The sequence below is a fragment of the Epinephelus lanceolatus genome, chromosome 22, assembly GCF_041903045.1.
Source record: "Epinephelus lanceolatus isolate andai-2023 chromosome 22, ASM4190304v1, whole genome shotgun sequence".
NCBI lineage: Eukaryota > Metazoa > Chordata > Actinopteri > Perciformes > Serranidae > Epinephelus > Epinephelus lanceolatus.
In genome coordinates, this window is record NC_135755.1 from 18,712,094 (window position 1) to 18,728,465 (window position 16,372).

At 41.1% G+C, this 16,372-nt stretch overlaps 1 protein-coding gene across 9 annotated transcripts in view; it reads left to right on the top strand.

The window, feature by feature from the left end:
• Window positions 1-16,372, top strand: part of LOC117246455 (phosphatidylinositol-binding clathrin assembly protein) — a 162,355-nt gene that overhangs the window by 123,781 nt on the left and 22,202 nt on the right. For 5 of the 9 annotated variants that reach the window (XM_078164062.1, XM_078164064.1, XM_078164063.1 and 2 more), the window contains 2 exons: window positions 129-262; window positions 3,367-3,467. In XM_078164062.1, coding sequence (XP_078020188.1) covers window positions 129-262; window positions 3,367-3,467 — 235 coding nt within the window. Of the gene's footprint in view, window positions 1-128; window positions 263-3,366; window positions 3,468-6,563; window positions 6,675-16,372 lie in introns of all 9 variants that reach the window. The other 4 variants (XM_033610370.2, XM_033610374.2, XM_033610372.2 and 1 more) reach the window with 1 other exon arrangement.

Sequence of the window (16,372 nt, forward strand, 5' to 3'; positions counted from 1 at the left end):
TTTCCAGGATTTCAGTTTACTGGAAACAGTATTATTCATTTCCAGTGGGAAATGACTGTTTAACCATTGTTTTCCTGATCACATTGTGGTGTTTTTCTTTTGGTTTGGTGTGTGTGTGTGTCCTCCAGGACCAGCGCCTGAAGGAGATCGGTATGCAGACTCCACCCTCTGCCTCCCCCAACAGCCAGTCGATAGGCAGTGCCAACAACAACCACATCACACAAACCCCAGAGTTGTTCACCTCCACGCTGTCCACCAACAGGTACACACACACACACACACACACACACACCAGTTTGACTCCATATACAGTAAGATGTTGACCAGTTTAAACCAACTGAAGTCCTCATTATTTTTTAAGATATTAAATGATAAGCTCAGATAGATATAATTATTCTGTTTCCTGTGGCTGTTTCAAAATAAAAGCCACCTAGTGTTTCACCAGTTGAATACTTTTAATCTGAACTAGTAGCAGAAGGAAAGCTCAGTTTGCATTAGGTGTTAATTTCACTCATTAGTTCAGGCTAATGTCAATGAGAATGGCGGACCCCGCCACCCACTCACAATGACTACATTTACATGCACACTAATATTTCACTATTATTCCAAATATGGCAACATTCTGAATTTGATGAGGGTCAAGTAAACACCATATGCAGTTTGGATATTCCAAATTAGGCCTTTATCTGTGTGAGCATTTATATGCTGGTATTATTTGAGTTTTAACCCTCTGGAGTCCACGGACTCGCCAGTGTGTCCAAATCACATGGCCGATTTAAGATGACGTAGCAGCAAGATGCAGCCTTGCTGAGTCTCTGTTTCAACTTGTGTCAAATGTGTGAACCTCGAACTACATACCACGTTTAAATTGTGTTAATAGGCCAAGTAAAACCAGACTTATGATAAATAATTTACGCCATGCTTTTTCCTGAATATTGTCGTCACGTTTGGTGTGTGTTTGGTGCAGGAAGAAACGGTAAACACAGGCTATTCTAATGAAAGTGCTCGCAAGCAAAGAAAAAACATGACACCCCCTTTCCTATTGGTGTTTTTGTGTAATTCTAGGTCCAATGTGTTAATACAGAATGTCAAAATGAAAACATAACTGTAAAGTCACACAGTTGAGGTTGTGCTGAAAAAAATGACACCAAACAAGGCAAGGTAAAGAGTTTTTAAGGTGAAATTTAATGGTAAAATCAAAAGTAGTCAAAAACGGGCAATTGTACCCTTGACCACAAAAGGTTAATAGCATTCTTCGGACTTGTTTATGACTTGCAGCACGTTCAGAATATGCGTCTCACTTTGGGTTTTTACTGCAGTGTGCGACACACAGCCTCTTGTCTGTTAAATGTTAGCTCTGTGCGTTGTCATGGATGCATTGTACGCAAACCAACTAGCCAACAGTTAGCAAGGCCAAAGGTTAGAGATGCATGGTAGAAAGAAAAGCTCACTTTCTGGTCAAAAGACGTAACACACCAACTTTTGAAGATTATTAGCCTGGTTCCAGACCATAGACCCCGCCCACTCAACTGAGTAGGCTTGCATCTCTGGTCTGGCATACTTCAATGAATTTGCGATTTATCTCGTCCAAACGATGGACAGACCAATGAACGCCGGGGGTCTAGCGATTAGCCAATCAGCGCCACGCTGATGTCAAGCTGTACGCTGGTGGGTAACTGGTAAGGATAGCAACAATGGTGACCGCTACAGATCCTACAGACCACATTAACGATGCTATCGAGGTATTTCGCCACTACTTGCGTTAATGGAGGACCAAATTAAGGAAGCTGCTAAACTGGATTTAACGGCAATGCAGCTTGGCGTGCACGATGACGGGGACATTTTAAACGGGCAATGCTCGCTTGTTTTCGGCACCCCCGAGGCATGGATACTAATAACGTCAGATTCTGGGTGAGTCGTTGATCTCTACTGATTGGTTAGGGAAAAATCAAATTCCCTCCCCCTTGTAAATTGCCTTCAATGGAAGCCATGTCAGACTGAAGGTTCTGGGAGCTTCAGTCTGACACTCAGGCTAGAAGATTATTAGATTTGTAGATTATGAAAAATACGTGCAAATATCGCAACACAGACCTTTTAATCCTTCAATTACCAAGAAGTTTGGTTGAAGAAATGAAGGGGAGGCTGCACCGATAGGAAATCGAAAATGCTATTTCGATGCAGGGAAGCAAAATGACAAGTGTACAACTTTACAATATTTTGACGTGATAAATGACATGTTAGGGCACATCAATTGTAGTATGTACAGCTGCATGTAAATGGAAATATTAGTGGAATATTCAGTCTCATTAGCCATGTAAACAGCTTAGTAGTGGGCACCCAGTAGCTCAATGGATGGAGCGGGCATTACATGTACAGAGGCAGTGTCCTTGCCGCAGCAGCTCTGGGTTTGATTCCAGTCCATGGCCATTTGCTGCAAGTCATCCTCTCTCTCTCTGCCTCTTTCATGCTTAACCTGTCCTGTCCAATAAAGGCAAGATAAAGAAAAGTTAAACAGGATAGTAGGAATATTGTCTTTTTTCGGAATAAGGGCAAAAGCAGGAATATTTTGTGCATGTAAATGAAGTGAGTCATTGCAGAAAAAATCTATATCAATGTGAGGTAGCGTTTAATGGATTTTTTTAAGATTATGTCTGTATATATGTTGAAGATAAAACCCAACTTATCTCTCCTGTGGTCCTCTTAGAATGAAGAAAGGGTAAGATGACAGTAGGAATGGTTAAACACGCAGAACAATAGAAAATGGACTTATAAATGGCTGTTATTGTTCAACAATCTATTTCTTTTTAAATGTAAAGAAAAACTCTGTAGGCTGTTTTAGATTTCCTCCCCAACAAAACAAAATCCCTGTATCAAACCCCCGACTGATCCCGGCTGTAATAGAGTCACAGTAAGACTATTTGTTCTTGATAATCGGTATAGAATTTATTCTCAACATGCACACGCTGTTAGACGCTCTGAATTTACTGCTCCTAACTGTTTTATTGCCCCGCGGAAGTTTTTACAGCCCTTCAGAGAGCGAGGATTAATCTTTATCTGTGACAAACGAACATTTTAACTGGTGACTTTGGCTATTTATGCTAGATTGATTAAATATTAATGCTCATCGGTCTTTCCATACCTCTCTCTTCTGTTTCTCTACATCTCTCGCTGGTTTCTCTGTCATTCCTTTCCATCATTCGTCACATCTCTGTCCTTTATTCTCCTCTCCCTCTTATTCTTTCCTGTCTCAATTTCTCTCTCCTTTCTCTATCCTACCACTTACCTCTTTCTTCTTCTTCCTCTATTATTATCCCTCTTTCCTTCCTGTTTTTCTTCTCTCTGTCTCTCCACTCCTTTGCTCCTCAGTGTGCCCAATCTGAACAGTGACCTGTTTGATCTTCAGCCGGCCTTCATCCCCGCTGTGCAGAGCACTCCTTCAATCTCCACCGCCAACAGTGCCTGGGGAGGTATGCTACCTACACACATACACACACATAGAGAGAGACCTATGAAACAGACACGCCTGCATTTACACATATATGAAGGTGCAGACATGCAAATAGGACAGACATCTACCTACATACACGTACACAGATCAATGAGCAGAAAGTCAGTATGTCATTTTTCAAAGTGTGTTTGGCATTCTGGGGATATTCTCCCTCTGGCCAGTCATTCACATGTCTGCCCATCCATCTGTCGAGCCATTCGTTTGTCTTTTTATGTAAACCATCCATCAACCCATCGTCATCACTCCCTCCTTTCCTTCAGAGACTAATGTTGCATGACCCAGCCGGTGTCTTGTGTAGAGACACAGTTAAACAAGTCTCGGGCGCAGGTGTTTACATTGTAAATACTCCCAGTATTTTTGTAATAATGAATCCTGTAACCAGCGCGAGCAGGCCCCGGCTCCTCGTTTCCTTGTTTGTCAGTGTTGAAAATGTGGCTGTGGCAGAAATGCTGAACAACAACATTGACTTTCACATATTAGCTTTTGCTGTACAGTACAGTATATTCCCCCCTTGTATTTCTGGGGGAAAAAAGTTGACATTTCTGCTCAGAATCAGCCAGCTCGCATCAAAAAACAGTACAGAGATGCATCTGGAAGCACTGTTAGCGCGCAGTATTACAGGCTTTATGACAGAGGATTAAACTGAAGCCATTAGTTTGGCCAGACTTCAGAGTCAGAGTTACTTCTCAGCCCCTCACTATCAGTGGTTCTGACACGGAAGCCGAGATAACTATCCCCCGTGCTTTTCTCAAAAACAACACAAAGGATACTTACTTCATTAAATGCCCAAGGCTATAAACGTTGAAAACAGTGATGAAGAGTTCAGTCAGGCTGTTGAATGAAGAACATATTTGTGATCATCCAAAGGTAAAAGTTTGATATTTGGGGAAATACGCTTAATTTGCTTTCTGGCAGACAGTTAGATGAGAAGATTGATATGACTCTTAAATGGAGCTGTAGTCAGTAGACGGTTAGCTTAGCATAGCACAAAGACTCGAAGACAAGGAAATGGCTAGTTCAAATAGAATTCACCAAGCAGCACCTCTACAGCTCACTTATTATTAAGACGTGTCTGTGCTTGTTTAATCTGTACAAATGCCAAAATGGAAAACAACAGTTTGCCATTTCACAGGGGTTCTGGTTCCCGGACTATTTCTTGGCTCGAAGCAGTTTCCAAGCAGCCAGCAGAGACTTCAGGAAGTCACTATGATGGCCAAGAAACAGTTTTGGCCAGTGAAACAAAACGAATTACACAAGCAAGATATAACATGTTAATTTGTGAGCTTTAGAGGAGCTGGTTGGTGGATTTTTAGACAGAACCAGGCTGACCGTTTGCCCTGTTTACAGTCTTTATTGAAGCTAAGCTAAACTAACCAGCCGTAGCTTCATATTTAAAGGAATACTTCAACCGCAAATAATCTCATGTATATCAGTTTCGCACCCAGTGTTATGCTGAATTAGTGAAGAAAACTTTGTTTGTCGCGCAGGCTCCACAGTGAACGAAGAATCCAAAAACAGAAAATGCTTGCTGAGTTAAAGTCAAAGGCGAACATCTGTTTACAAGCTCTCTCACAACTCCTGCAGTACAATCCAAGTCACATTTATCCAGTCGTATGCTCTGTATTTTCCAAACAGCCCTTTTTGATGGCGTCAGGGTGGCCACGGCTCCTTAAAAAGTCTTGAAATGTCTTAAATTTACTAATGCAAGGCCTTAAACAGTAAAATTGTCTTAAATTCAAATTCAGTGGGTCTTAAATGTTTTGTAGTCACATCACCAATGTAATTTTTGGTGTTGGGGCCAAAGGAAACATCATTTTAATAGGAGGGAAACACTGTTCGACGGGCCAGTCTGTAGCTGTCTGTTTGGGAAGTACTGAGCATAGGACTGGATAAATGGGGCTTTGATTATACTGCACAAATTGTTTGGGAGCGAGAGTTTGTAAACTAGTTGTTTTGGTGTAGTTTTGTTGTTGTTGAACCTGTTTTTGGATTCTTCAAGTTTTCTTCATGAATTCATTTAAACACTGAACTAAAAATGAAACATTTTTAGTTCAGTTCTCCGTGGCAAAGGGCTGTCTGTTTTGGAAGTACTGAGCATACGACTGGATAAATGGGATGAGTTGTGTGAGAGTTGATTAACCAGATGTTTTGGTATAGTTTTGCTGTTGAATCCGTTTATGGATTCGTCATCATCTACAAGTTTTCTTCATGAATTCAGTGAAACACTGGGTTAGTAATTGATGTACAAGCAGCCATTTGGGGGTTGAAGTATTCTTTTAAAAACAGATTCGAGAGTGGTATCATTTTTCTCATTTCATTAAATCATGGCATGTGTTTCACCAGATGTAAACTTATTTTAATTTGTGCCATAGCAACTTATCCAATATCCAGCTTCAGAGATATTTTAGTGCATAATATGTGAGGCGCTAGTTCAGTAAATCACATTAAAAAACAGTGACTTCATCACACAAACTCTATCAGTTTACCATTTTCTATCTGCCATGTTAAATTGCTGTCAATTCTCGATCATCTCTATGAGTCACTGTTATGTTTCCTGAAAGGTTAGTTGTTACAGTCACAGTAGACCACAATAGGCACAGCGGTGTCTTGTGAATTTCGTGGCGTATTGTTGTTGCGTGGACTCCACAAAGACAACCGCTCTCTGAGGCTTCAAACCCTAATCCTCAACAGGGATGTGGATGAAGACAAAAAGACAAAAGGTGCATCAGTGGATTTTCTCGTGCACAGGCTTAACTCTCCTCTGAAAGCCTGACATTCCCGACAGCCTACACACAATCCCAAGTTACTAAGCAACAACAATGGCAGTACTCTGGAGACTGTAATGTCCATGTTTCTAATCTAATGGGATTAGTTTAGCGGGAGGTGGTGGAATCCTCACCAGAGCAAAGCCCTGATTTCCATCCAGGCTGAATCACAGTTTGATGTGTATATCTACAGTTATTTCAAAGCTGTGTCAGATAGTTCAACACTTAACTCGTGCAGCTTAAACATTCACACAGGGTTTTAATCGGTCACATTTAACTGCATCCCCCAGGATTGGAGAGCCAGCCTCTGCAGCAGACCACCGCAGCCATGGCTGTAGATTTCGATGCTGTGTTTGGGAATAATTCCACGCCCAGTAACAACGGTCCACAACCTGCAGCCGGTAAAGCCAGCTTTGTCTGACTGTCCAGACAGACTGAGAACTAAAACCTTTGCACTTTGCTGGCAGCACAAACATAGCACTTAACTAACCCTCTGACTAGCTCCCTGCGACTTGTTGTTCCTGCTAATGGGTGGGTGTGTTGTTTGACCTCTTACATGCAGTCTCTTAATACCGTAATGACAGTAACCATGACTCTACAACCCAGAGATGAGGGATCAGTTAACTTTATATTCAGTTGCATTTTTTTATTTTAATGCAAAGCTCCTGAAAACTTGGTTCCAAATCGCAACAATTCAGGTCAAAGATCAGAAAACAAAAACATCTGTAGGTATTATTTATTGAGAATTTCTCATAGTGCACACAGACACAGGTATTTTTGTAAACATAGCTTTTTTAATGTGGCTTTTTGTCCCCACGCACCCTATGTTTTAAGTCACTAAAAACAAACCACACTGTCCATGGTGAAGATTTTTAGAAACTCTGTTTTCAGCGTTGATGTGTAGACAGATCTTTTGGCCAGTGAAATCAGAGTGTGCGCCATGATCTGAGGTTCCTACCATTTTTTGCCCATAAAGGGTTTTTTGGGGGAGTTTTTCCTTATCGGCTGTGAGGGTTCAAAAGACAGAGGGATGTCGTATGCTGTAAAGTCCTCTGAGGCAAATTGTGATTTGTGATAATGGGCTTTATAAATTAAATTGAATTGAAATTATCTCCTTTGTGAGGCGTCACAAATGAGGCAACATTTCGTGCAGTGGCGGACATGTTTACTCTTCCGCTATATTGACGTACAGAGGTTGCGATAACATGCTTGTGTGGACGGGATTTTTTTAGAATGAAGAAGGGAAAAACCCCTTTTACAAACATACCTGTGTGCGTGTGGACAAGGCTTTACACCCGGATAAACTCAACTAATTTGCTTCTTCAGGGCTGTGAGGGTGCAAATTGATCAGAGTGACAGCCTATGGTAGATATCACTAAATCCTCATTGGTGCATGAACATGTGTGACATCACATTTTTTTGTCAGGGCTCCACAAACTTGAAACTAGTAAGAAAGCCCAGAGAAAACAACATGATAAGGAAAATTGTCTCATATAAAAAACTGTGCTAGAAATGTGTCCATCTTCATTTATTTATTATTTGATTGAACCAAAAGTTAACTGATCCCAGTCCAGATTCTCCTCAGTTACTCGTGTTTTCTTTCAGGGTTCCTTCACACGTCTGCAAATTCCACAAATATGAGCAGTTAATCATTTATTTTACAGAAGATGAACCTATAGTAAACGAGTTAAATAGATCTTGTCAGCATTTGTAAAATGATCCTGAAACAGAAAGGGATAAATGATTTAATCACCAATCAAAATCATCAAAATCTATTGACAAAACTAACATCTAGAAGTCTTGACTGGAATAGACGATGTGAAGGAACCCTGCCTCCAAACACTTTAGCTTCTCTTGTTGTGGTTTCCCGCCTGGTAAGGTAACAGCTTTAGACTGATGGCTCTTAAGTGTTGCAGGTCTGGGACTTTGGCTTCAAGCCCTCTTATTGGCTTACTTTCTTGTAACCTCTCAGCGACTGACACAATCAATCTCTGTACTTCTCAACCCTTTCGGGTCCCAAGACATTCCTGCAAAGCATATCATTTTAAGGCAGGGCGAGTTATCGACAGCTCCAAAACAAGGCCCAGCAGATAAGAGCGACTACCCTCAGAGGACGTCTAAGTACTATTTTCATCATCAAGAGAGGAAAAAGTTAGGAAAGAAGAGCAGGTTTCAACTGCAAGAGTTCAGATGGAGTTACAGAAGTTAGATTCTTCATCAATTAATCTAAAGGACAAGTAAAAAAATATTAGATTGTTTTTTTCTTATTGTCAATAAATCCTATGAAAAGACCAAAACCAAAATATTGTCTTTGTAGCTAAACCTTGATGTAGCTAATTTCTCTATGTCTGTTAAACTAAACTATTAAAAGCACAGCCACACTGTTGCCCTGGGAGACCTGTTACTTCATCATGATGGTCATGGGCACTTAAGGTTTTATTTTTAGGTTCAGTCCCACACGCACTGTCTGTGCTGCTGTAAATACTTAATAGCACACCAAATGTGTATTAATCCACGACTGAAAATAGTGCCCAACAGATGCACTATTTTCCCATCTGAGTAACATGTGGTAATAACTACAGCATGTAGCTGTTTTAGAAAATCATGTAGCCTTTTTAGAGATGCATGGCTACAGTGAGAGTGCCACAAACATGTTGAAATTGTCTGCAAATTTTGAGAGGGGGCGTCCACTGACTCACCTGGTGGAGTGGGCGCACCATGTCCATGGCCCTTTGCTCCCTCTCTCTCCTACTTTCACGCGTTATCTGCCCCATCAAAATAAAGGCAAGAAACTCCAAAAAATATCTTAAAAAATTTTTGCGAGATGTACTATTACATATTTGGTTTTGGTCTTTTAATCAGATTTTTTGGCAATGACAGAAATTTTGAATATTGCCAAAATCCTCCTCAAATTTCAGTGGAAAGCTTTGTTAATAAATGGCATCACTTTGGCTCAATCCGACTCTTATTTTTTACCCCACCCCTTCGTTTTCAAGTTCCCCTTTGCTCCTCGGAACAGAGTTACAAGGGGTAGTGGTTGAACTCTCAAGACCCTGATACCTCATTGGTAGTCGATGCCCTTTAGGTATAGTGATGGCCAAATGAAGCCTCATGAACCACTTCCTTTATTTTCTGACCCCACCAGATGGCGCTCTTGGCTTAAAGATAAAGGCTGAAGAACTTGCAATGAAGTGTGCTTTTAAACCTTTGTTTAACAGACAGCGCCATCTGGTGGGGTCAGAAAATAAAGACAGTGGTTGATGAGGCCTCATTTGGCCATCACTAGTTACAGCTTAAGTTTCATGCTATCATTCAAGCAAGTCATTTAACACGAAAGAAAACTGCTGCATTACCAGGCCACTAGTGGTGCTATATAAGCTAACGTTAGAAACTCATGCTCCTACTAGTGTTGTCACGATACCAAAATCTTTGTTTTGGTACCAATACCAATATGAATTTCGATACTCTTTTGGATACAAACCTTTAGAACAATAAATAGTAGGGGTGTAACGGTACCAAAAAAATCATGGTTCAGTAAGTACCTCGGTACGGACATCACGGTTTGGTAACTCAAATGTTCCACCAAGTTTGTGTTGTCTCGTGTTGTCTCCCTTTGCGAGGCAGACTTTCTCTTGTCTTTTTTCACATACAGTACAGGCCAAAAGTTTGGACACACCTTCTCATTCAATGCGTTTTCTTTATTTTCATGACTATTTACATTGTAGATTCTCACTGAAGGCATCAAAACTATGAATGAACACGTGGAGTTATGTACTTAACAAAAAAAGGTGAAATAACTGAAAACATGTTTTATATTCTAGTTTCTTCAAAATAGCCACCCTTTGCTCTGATTACTGCTTTGCACACTCTTGGCATTCTCTCGATGAGCTTCAAGAGGTAGTCACCTGAAATGGTTTTCCAACAGTCTTGAAGGAGTTCCCAGAGGTGTTTAGCACTTGTTGGCCCCTTTGCCTTCACTCTGCGGTCCAGCTCACCCCAACCATCTCGATTGGGTTCAGGTCCGGTGACTGTGGAGGCCAGGTCATCTGCCGCAGCACTCCATCACTCTCTTTCTTGGTCAAATAGCCCTTACACAGCCTGGAGGTGTGTTTGGGGTCATTGTCCTGTTGAAAAATAAATGATCGTCCAACTAAACGCAAACCGGATGGGATGGCATGTCGCTGCAGGATGCTGTGGTAGCCATGCTGGTTCAGTGTGCCTTCAATTTTGAATAAATCCCCAACAGTGTCACCAGCAAAACACCCCCACACCATCACACCTCCTCCTCCATGCTTCACAGTGGGAACCAGGCATGTGGAATCCATCCGTTCACCTTTTCTGCGTCTCACAAAGACACGGCGGTTGGAACCAAAGATCTCAAATTTGGACTCATCAGACCAAAGCACAGATTTCCACTGGTCTAATGTCCATTCCTTGTGTTTCTTGGCCCAAACAAATCTCTTCTGCTTGTTGCCTCTCCTTAGCAGTGGTTTCCTAGCAGCTATTTGACCATGAAGGCCTGATTTGCGCAGTCTCCTCTTAACAGTTGTTCTAGAGATGGGTCTGCTGCTAGAACTCTGTGTGGCATTCATCTGGTCTCTGATCTGAGCTGCTGTTAACTTGCGATTTCTGAGGCTGGTGACTCGGATGAACTTATCCTCAGAAGCAGAGGTGACTCTTGGTCTTCCTTTCCTGGGTCGGTCCTCATGTGTGCCAGTTTCGTTGTAGCGCTTGATGGTTTTTGCGACTCCACTTGGGGACACATTTAAAGTTGTTGCAATTTTCCGGACTGACTGACCTTCATTTCTTAAAGTAATGATGGCCACTGGTTTTTCTTTAGTTAGCTGATTGGTTCTTGCCATAATATGAATTTTAACAGTTGTCCAATAGGGCTGTCGGCTGTGTATTAACCTGACTTCTGCACAACACAACTGATGGTCCCAACCCCATTGATAAAGCAAGAAATTCCACTAATTAACCCTGATAAGGCACACCTGTGAAGTGGAAACCATTTCAGGTGACTACCTCTTGAAGCTCATGGAGAGAATGCCAAGAGTGTGCAAAGCAGTAATCAGAGCAAAGGGTGGCTATTTTGAAGAAACTAGAATATAAAACATGTTTTCAGTTATTTCACCTTTTTTTGTTAAGTACATAACTCCACATGTGTTCATTCATAGTTTTGATGCCTTCAGTGAAAATTTATAATGTAAATAGTCATGAAAATAAAGAAAACGCATTGAATGAGAAGGTGTGTCCAAACTTTTGGCCTGTACTGTTGATACAGGTGTTGTCATACACAGCACTTGCGCAATCTGTGCTCCAATAGGAACAAGAAAGGTGTTTGTGTGCATAATTGAGTAAAATAAATTAACTAAATTAATAAATTAAATCAGTTTCAAAGTACCGGTATTTTCCAAATGCAGTATAGTACCGTTTGGAATACTCTAGTACCGCGGTACTATTTTAGTACCGGTATACTGTGCAACACTAGCTCCTACCCTGCCAGTCTGCACTGATATTAGAGTTGCGGTTACAAGTGCTACCAGACTTAAGTTAAATTTCGAGCGTCATATGCTAATAAAGGGAGGTAATGCGACATGGTAATTTGTCAAAATGCAGGACTGTCATGGACAAATCAGCAGTAACAATGTAACGTTAGCAAGCTAGCTAGTTAGCTATCAAGGCATCCGGATACTTTTCGTGATATATATATATAAATTTTTTTTTTATGCTTTTTGTAAATAAAAGGACCAGAATATATTAAACCAGCATTAAACAAAATAAAGCAATGGTTATTGTAATTTGTTAAATCTTTGTTAATGATGGAAATATATTTGTAGGTTTTTTTTGTTGCTTGTGCGACCATCTTGCCATGTTTTCTCCTAAGAAAAGTTTAAAAACCTTTGTTTGGAGGGTCATGTAGCCTGAACACTGCACCTTACCCCTCTACCCCGACAAGAATCGGGACACCCCAAACCTAGACGTGAACGCACAAAATGGAGGAGCAAGGGCTAACTAGTTGGGGCAAGTGGTGTGTTGATGTTGGGCCTTTATCTGAGAGTTATTTGTTTTCGTTGGTGTAAACAGTCATTGATATAATATCTTAAATCGTTCTAATAGTCATTTGGACCAGTAATTGCTCTAGCAACTTTCTGTCTTTCTACTTTCTCAACATGTTGCCTTTTTTCATCCAAACTAAAGTCTCACTCCAGTCAGTTTTTTAGGTTCAAACGTTTTGCCTGTCTTTATCTAGCAGAGCATATTATTTCACAGTGCCGCCGCCGCCCATCAATTAGCATTACTGGAAATTTGCCAGGATTAATCAGCCAGCTGTTTCACACCAGCAGTTGCTGCACACGCCGTTCAAGTTTGTATGACTTAATCGAAACAGTATTATCATTCAGAGCGAGATCGCTAATTATACATCTGGAAAATCTTAAAATCCTCCAAATGGACTCTGAAGCGATTTCATTAGTTGTCTTTTCCATGTGACGCATCGCTGTCATCATTATTAGGAGCATTAGTTGCGTTTGTACAGCTGTAGCGTTGCCTCTTCAAACATTTGCCTAATAAAGCTTGTTTTTCTTTTGTGTTTTTTTTTTTTTCAAATGTTTAAATAGTGCAGATTCTTTCCAGGAGCTGCTGACGTTTTTTGCCTGGCTTGCTCTAATCTTGTTTAACCCCATCGGACTCTTGTGCTCTGCTCAGAAGTAACAGTTGGAGGTTTGTGACTCCGGCGTGCAGCCTGGTCCTGGCTTTGGACAGACTAACTCCCTTCTATTAATAGAGCCTGTGTTGAAGCTGTCACTACAACTACCAATACACCATCTGGGCAACTGGCAGCATCTCACAAAATCCCTGTGTGTGTGTGTGTGCGCGTGTGTGTGTGAAGCTACTCTACTGTGTGTGTGTGTGTGTGTGTGTGTGTGTGTGTGTGTCCATGCATTGTATTTTATCCACGTGTCTTTATATGTTAGTGTTTGTAACTGTGTGTGTCCACGTCTGTTCGCACGTCGTCTGTCATTGTGCTCCGTCCCATCTGTCTGCTGCTACTCGTCTGTTTTGTTTTGTTGTTGTTCACACCGTTCCCACCCTCCTCCTCCTTCCTCCCTCCCTCCATTTATTTCATCTCCCTCTCTGTCTTTGCCTCACCGTCTCCCCATCACACTTCACTAGGCAAGAGTCACCCAGGCAACTCCTTTCCATCTGCTCTCCTCCTCCTCCTCCTCCTTCTCCTCCTTGTCCTTACAATTCAAAGTCCTCTCTCCTTCTTCCTCTGTCTCCTCTGCAAAGTCTGTATTCTTTATCCAATTTTTTTTGTCCACTTTTAACTGGTATCTTACTGTATTTGTGTACGGAGAGCTGGAGGCGTAGTTGTTCCTTTTATATCGAAATTTTATTTATTTATTTTTTTACAGGCAGTGCACAATGTGTGATGTCTTTATAATGTATTCTGAATTTCCCATCCTTCATATCTGTTTTGTGTTGTCTGTTTTGACGGTTCCTGCAATTATTTTTTCTTCATATTCTAACACAGTTATGCTTCTGTTTTCTTTGGATGATTGCTGTTGTTTATTTAATTTGAGCAAATTAATCTTTCTGTTAATGCTGTATCAACTGTAGTTCTCCTCACAGAGGGATTCAGTCTTCCCCATTTTTAATCAAGTTATTAAGTTGGTTTTCAAATCAGATTTTGAGATTTGCAACTTAATTTAATAGTGCCTGTGTCTCTGCTCATATCTATACCGTTTCATTCTGTTACATTCAGCTATTTATTGTCTCAGTCTCTGCTTATGCGTGTACATGGACATGAATAACTTGTATATGATCGGGTTTCTGGAGTATCCTGTGTAAGTGTTGGAGCATTTAAACACCATATTCCATTTTCAGGAACCTGAATATGCCCACTGGTGTGTTCTTGAGTCCAATTCAGACCAGAGATTCGTGATGAGATGAAACCGTTTCAGAATGTTGCAGAGAAAAGTTGCCGGCTGATGATGTCACCTGCAACTCAGCTGGTCAAATTGCCGGCGGCTGGTTTTAGAACATAAAGCACATCACCTGTTTCTTCAGCCAATCAGCTTGTAGTCAAGTCCACTCATCAAGTCAAAATGAACGCAGACAGTGTGTGCTGCAGCAGGTGCTCTGTCCCCACCGAGCCCTCTGTTTACGTCCTCACTGTGTGCTGGTGTCGGACAGTGAGTCGCTACCTGCTGCTCGCTGTATGTGCTTGTACCCCCTCACACACACATTCACACATTCTCATTGACTGATTAATTGGCGCTGGTTTTTTACATTATTGTAGTGTATTTATTATGAATACAGTCCATCTGATGCTCATTGCCTGTCTGTTATTTGCCCTTTCATCACTACTACAAATGCAACTGTAGCCAGTATCTCACTATCACTATCCTCATTCATATTTTAAGAAGCTACAAATTATATTCAGCCACTAAATAAGCCTGAAAAGCTTCAAATAGAACGGAAGTACAGAGAGTTGTTGCATAGCGATGATACACCATCTCATCTAGTTGCATTGGTGTGAACCGGCAGGTTTTTAGAATGTGTGCGTTGCAAGTAGTTGACTGTTTTAACTCATCTCTTCACGAACCTTTGTTCTGAACTGGGCTTTAAAGAAACCAAGACACTGTTGAATGTATACACCTTATCCATCCTGGTTATTGAGAGCCTCTGACTACCTGCACAGGTGCTCCAGCCAAGTGGCGTAACCAAAACACAACAGCGGCAGAGAAAGCGTCTCACTTCTGTGGCACTAAAGAAATGCAGTTTTGTCTTTCCATACTTAAAGAGGCTGCAAATCTGCAAAGAGGCCAAACGTAACCAAATGTCACACTTGAGTTGAGAGGCAAAGTGAAAGAGAAGCTCAGCAACAGGCCCTGTGCAATGATGCTGCTTCTCTTATATCTAGGCAACACAGTTATTTCATAAAGGCACATTTCATAGTTTCAAGCTGCTTTCCTGAGTAGCTCAGTATGTAGTGAAAGTGTGGTGAGATAGAAAGACGGTGCATGCTTTCAGAGCAGACAGCTATTGGTGATTGGAGCAGAGAAGAAATCAGCAGTTAAGTTGTAAAGTTGTAGTAATTGTAATGTTAAATATTTTCTATCTCTGCTGTCGCCCCCTTTTTTGTGAACCTTTCAGGTGCTTGCACAAATAGATTGCAGGTGCCGGTAACTGGGATACTAGTATTGATAATAATAACCTGATCCTCTGTGCTCATGTCAACACCATGTCCCAGACATGATCATAAGGGGCATAAGCCTCATAAAAAAGGTTATTCACATCCATGTTAACTCACCCATGTTCAACCCTAATCTCTGTTTGCACAATAAATGTAAAACTAAGGGGTTGCTGAGTTTACCAGCAAACCAGTTGTGCTTTAGTGCTACTATTTAAGGCCCCTCTCAGACATGCACATTGTTGCGTAACTCTCTTCATAAGCACCCGAGTCATTTAACGTGAAGGTGCAACGGCAATCCTACGGGGTCAGACTATCTAAGTAAGTATAAATTAAACACAATAACGTAAAGGCTGCAGCAGCACGAGTTTAAATGCATACACAGAGAGTTTAAATGCACATCATGCTGTTATTAAGAGCAGTGTTTTAATAACTGCATCACTCAATTATCACCTCTTGTACGCAAAAGAAAGGTTAAAAGGTTGTGTTAGAATTTAATAACAGCGCGACCTTACATTTCACCTTATTATAACACAAGGACTAACCAGCTCCACACTGCAATATCCAAACAATGCTGTTTCATTATGTCAGTGTCTTCCATTTGAAACATTAGCTCGTGGGGCTGCTGACATTTTGACTGGAATCTGTTAGCTTTTAGCTTCAGTCTCTTAGCATGATGTCATGTATGTAGCCATCAAGTTCATATTTAAGAGCCCTTTTATAAGGGTTGTCGTTTTAATTGAGTCAGCTGGGAACATTAAAAAGTCAGCCAGATATGGCATTTTCAACAAACTCATGAATCTGCCAGCTACAGGTGTTATTTCATCAGATAAAATCAATACTCGTCGGCTAGGAAGGAGAAGCCTGCTTTTGTCTACCTCTGCCTGAAATCTAGGACTC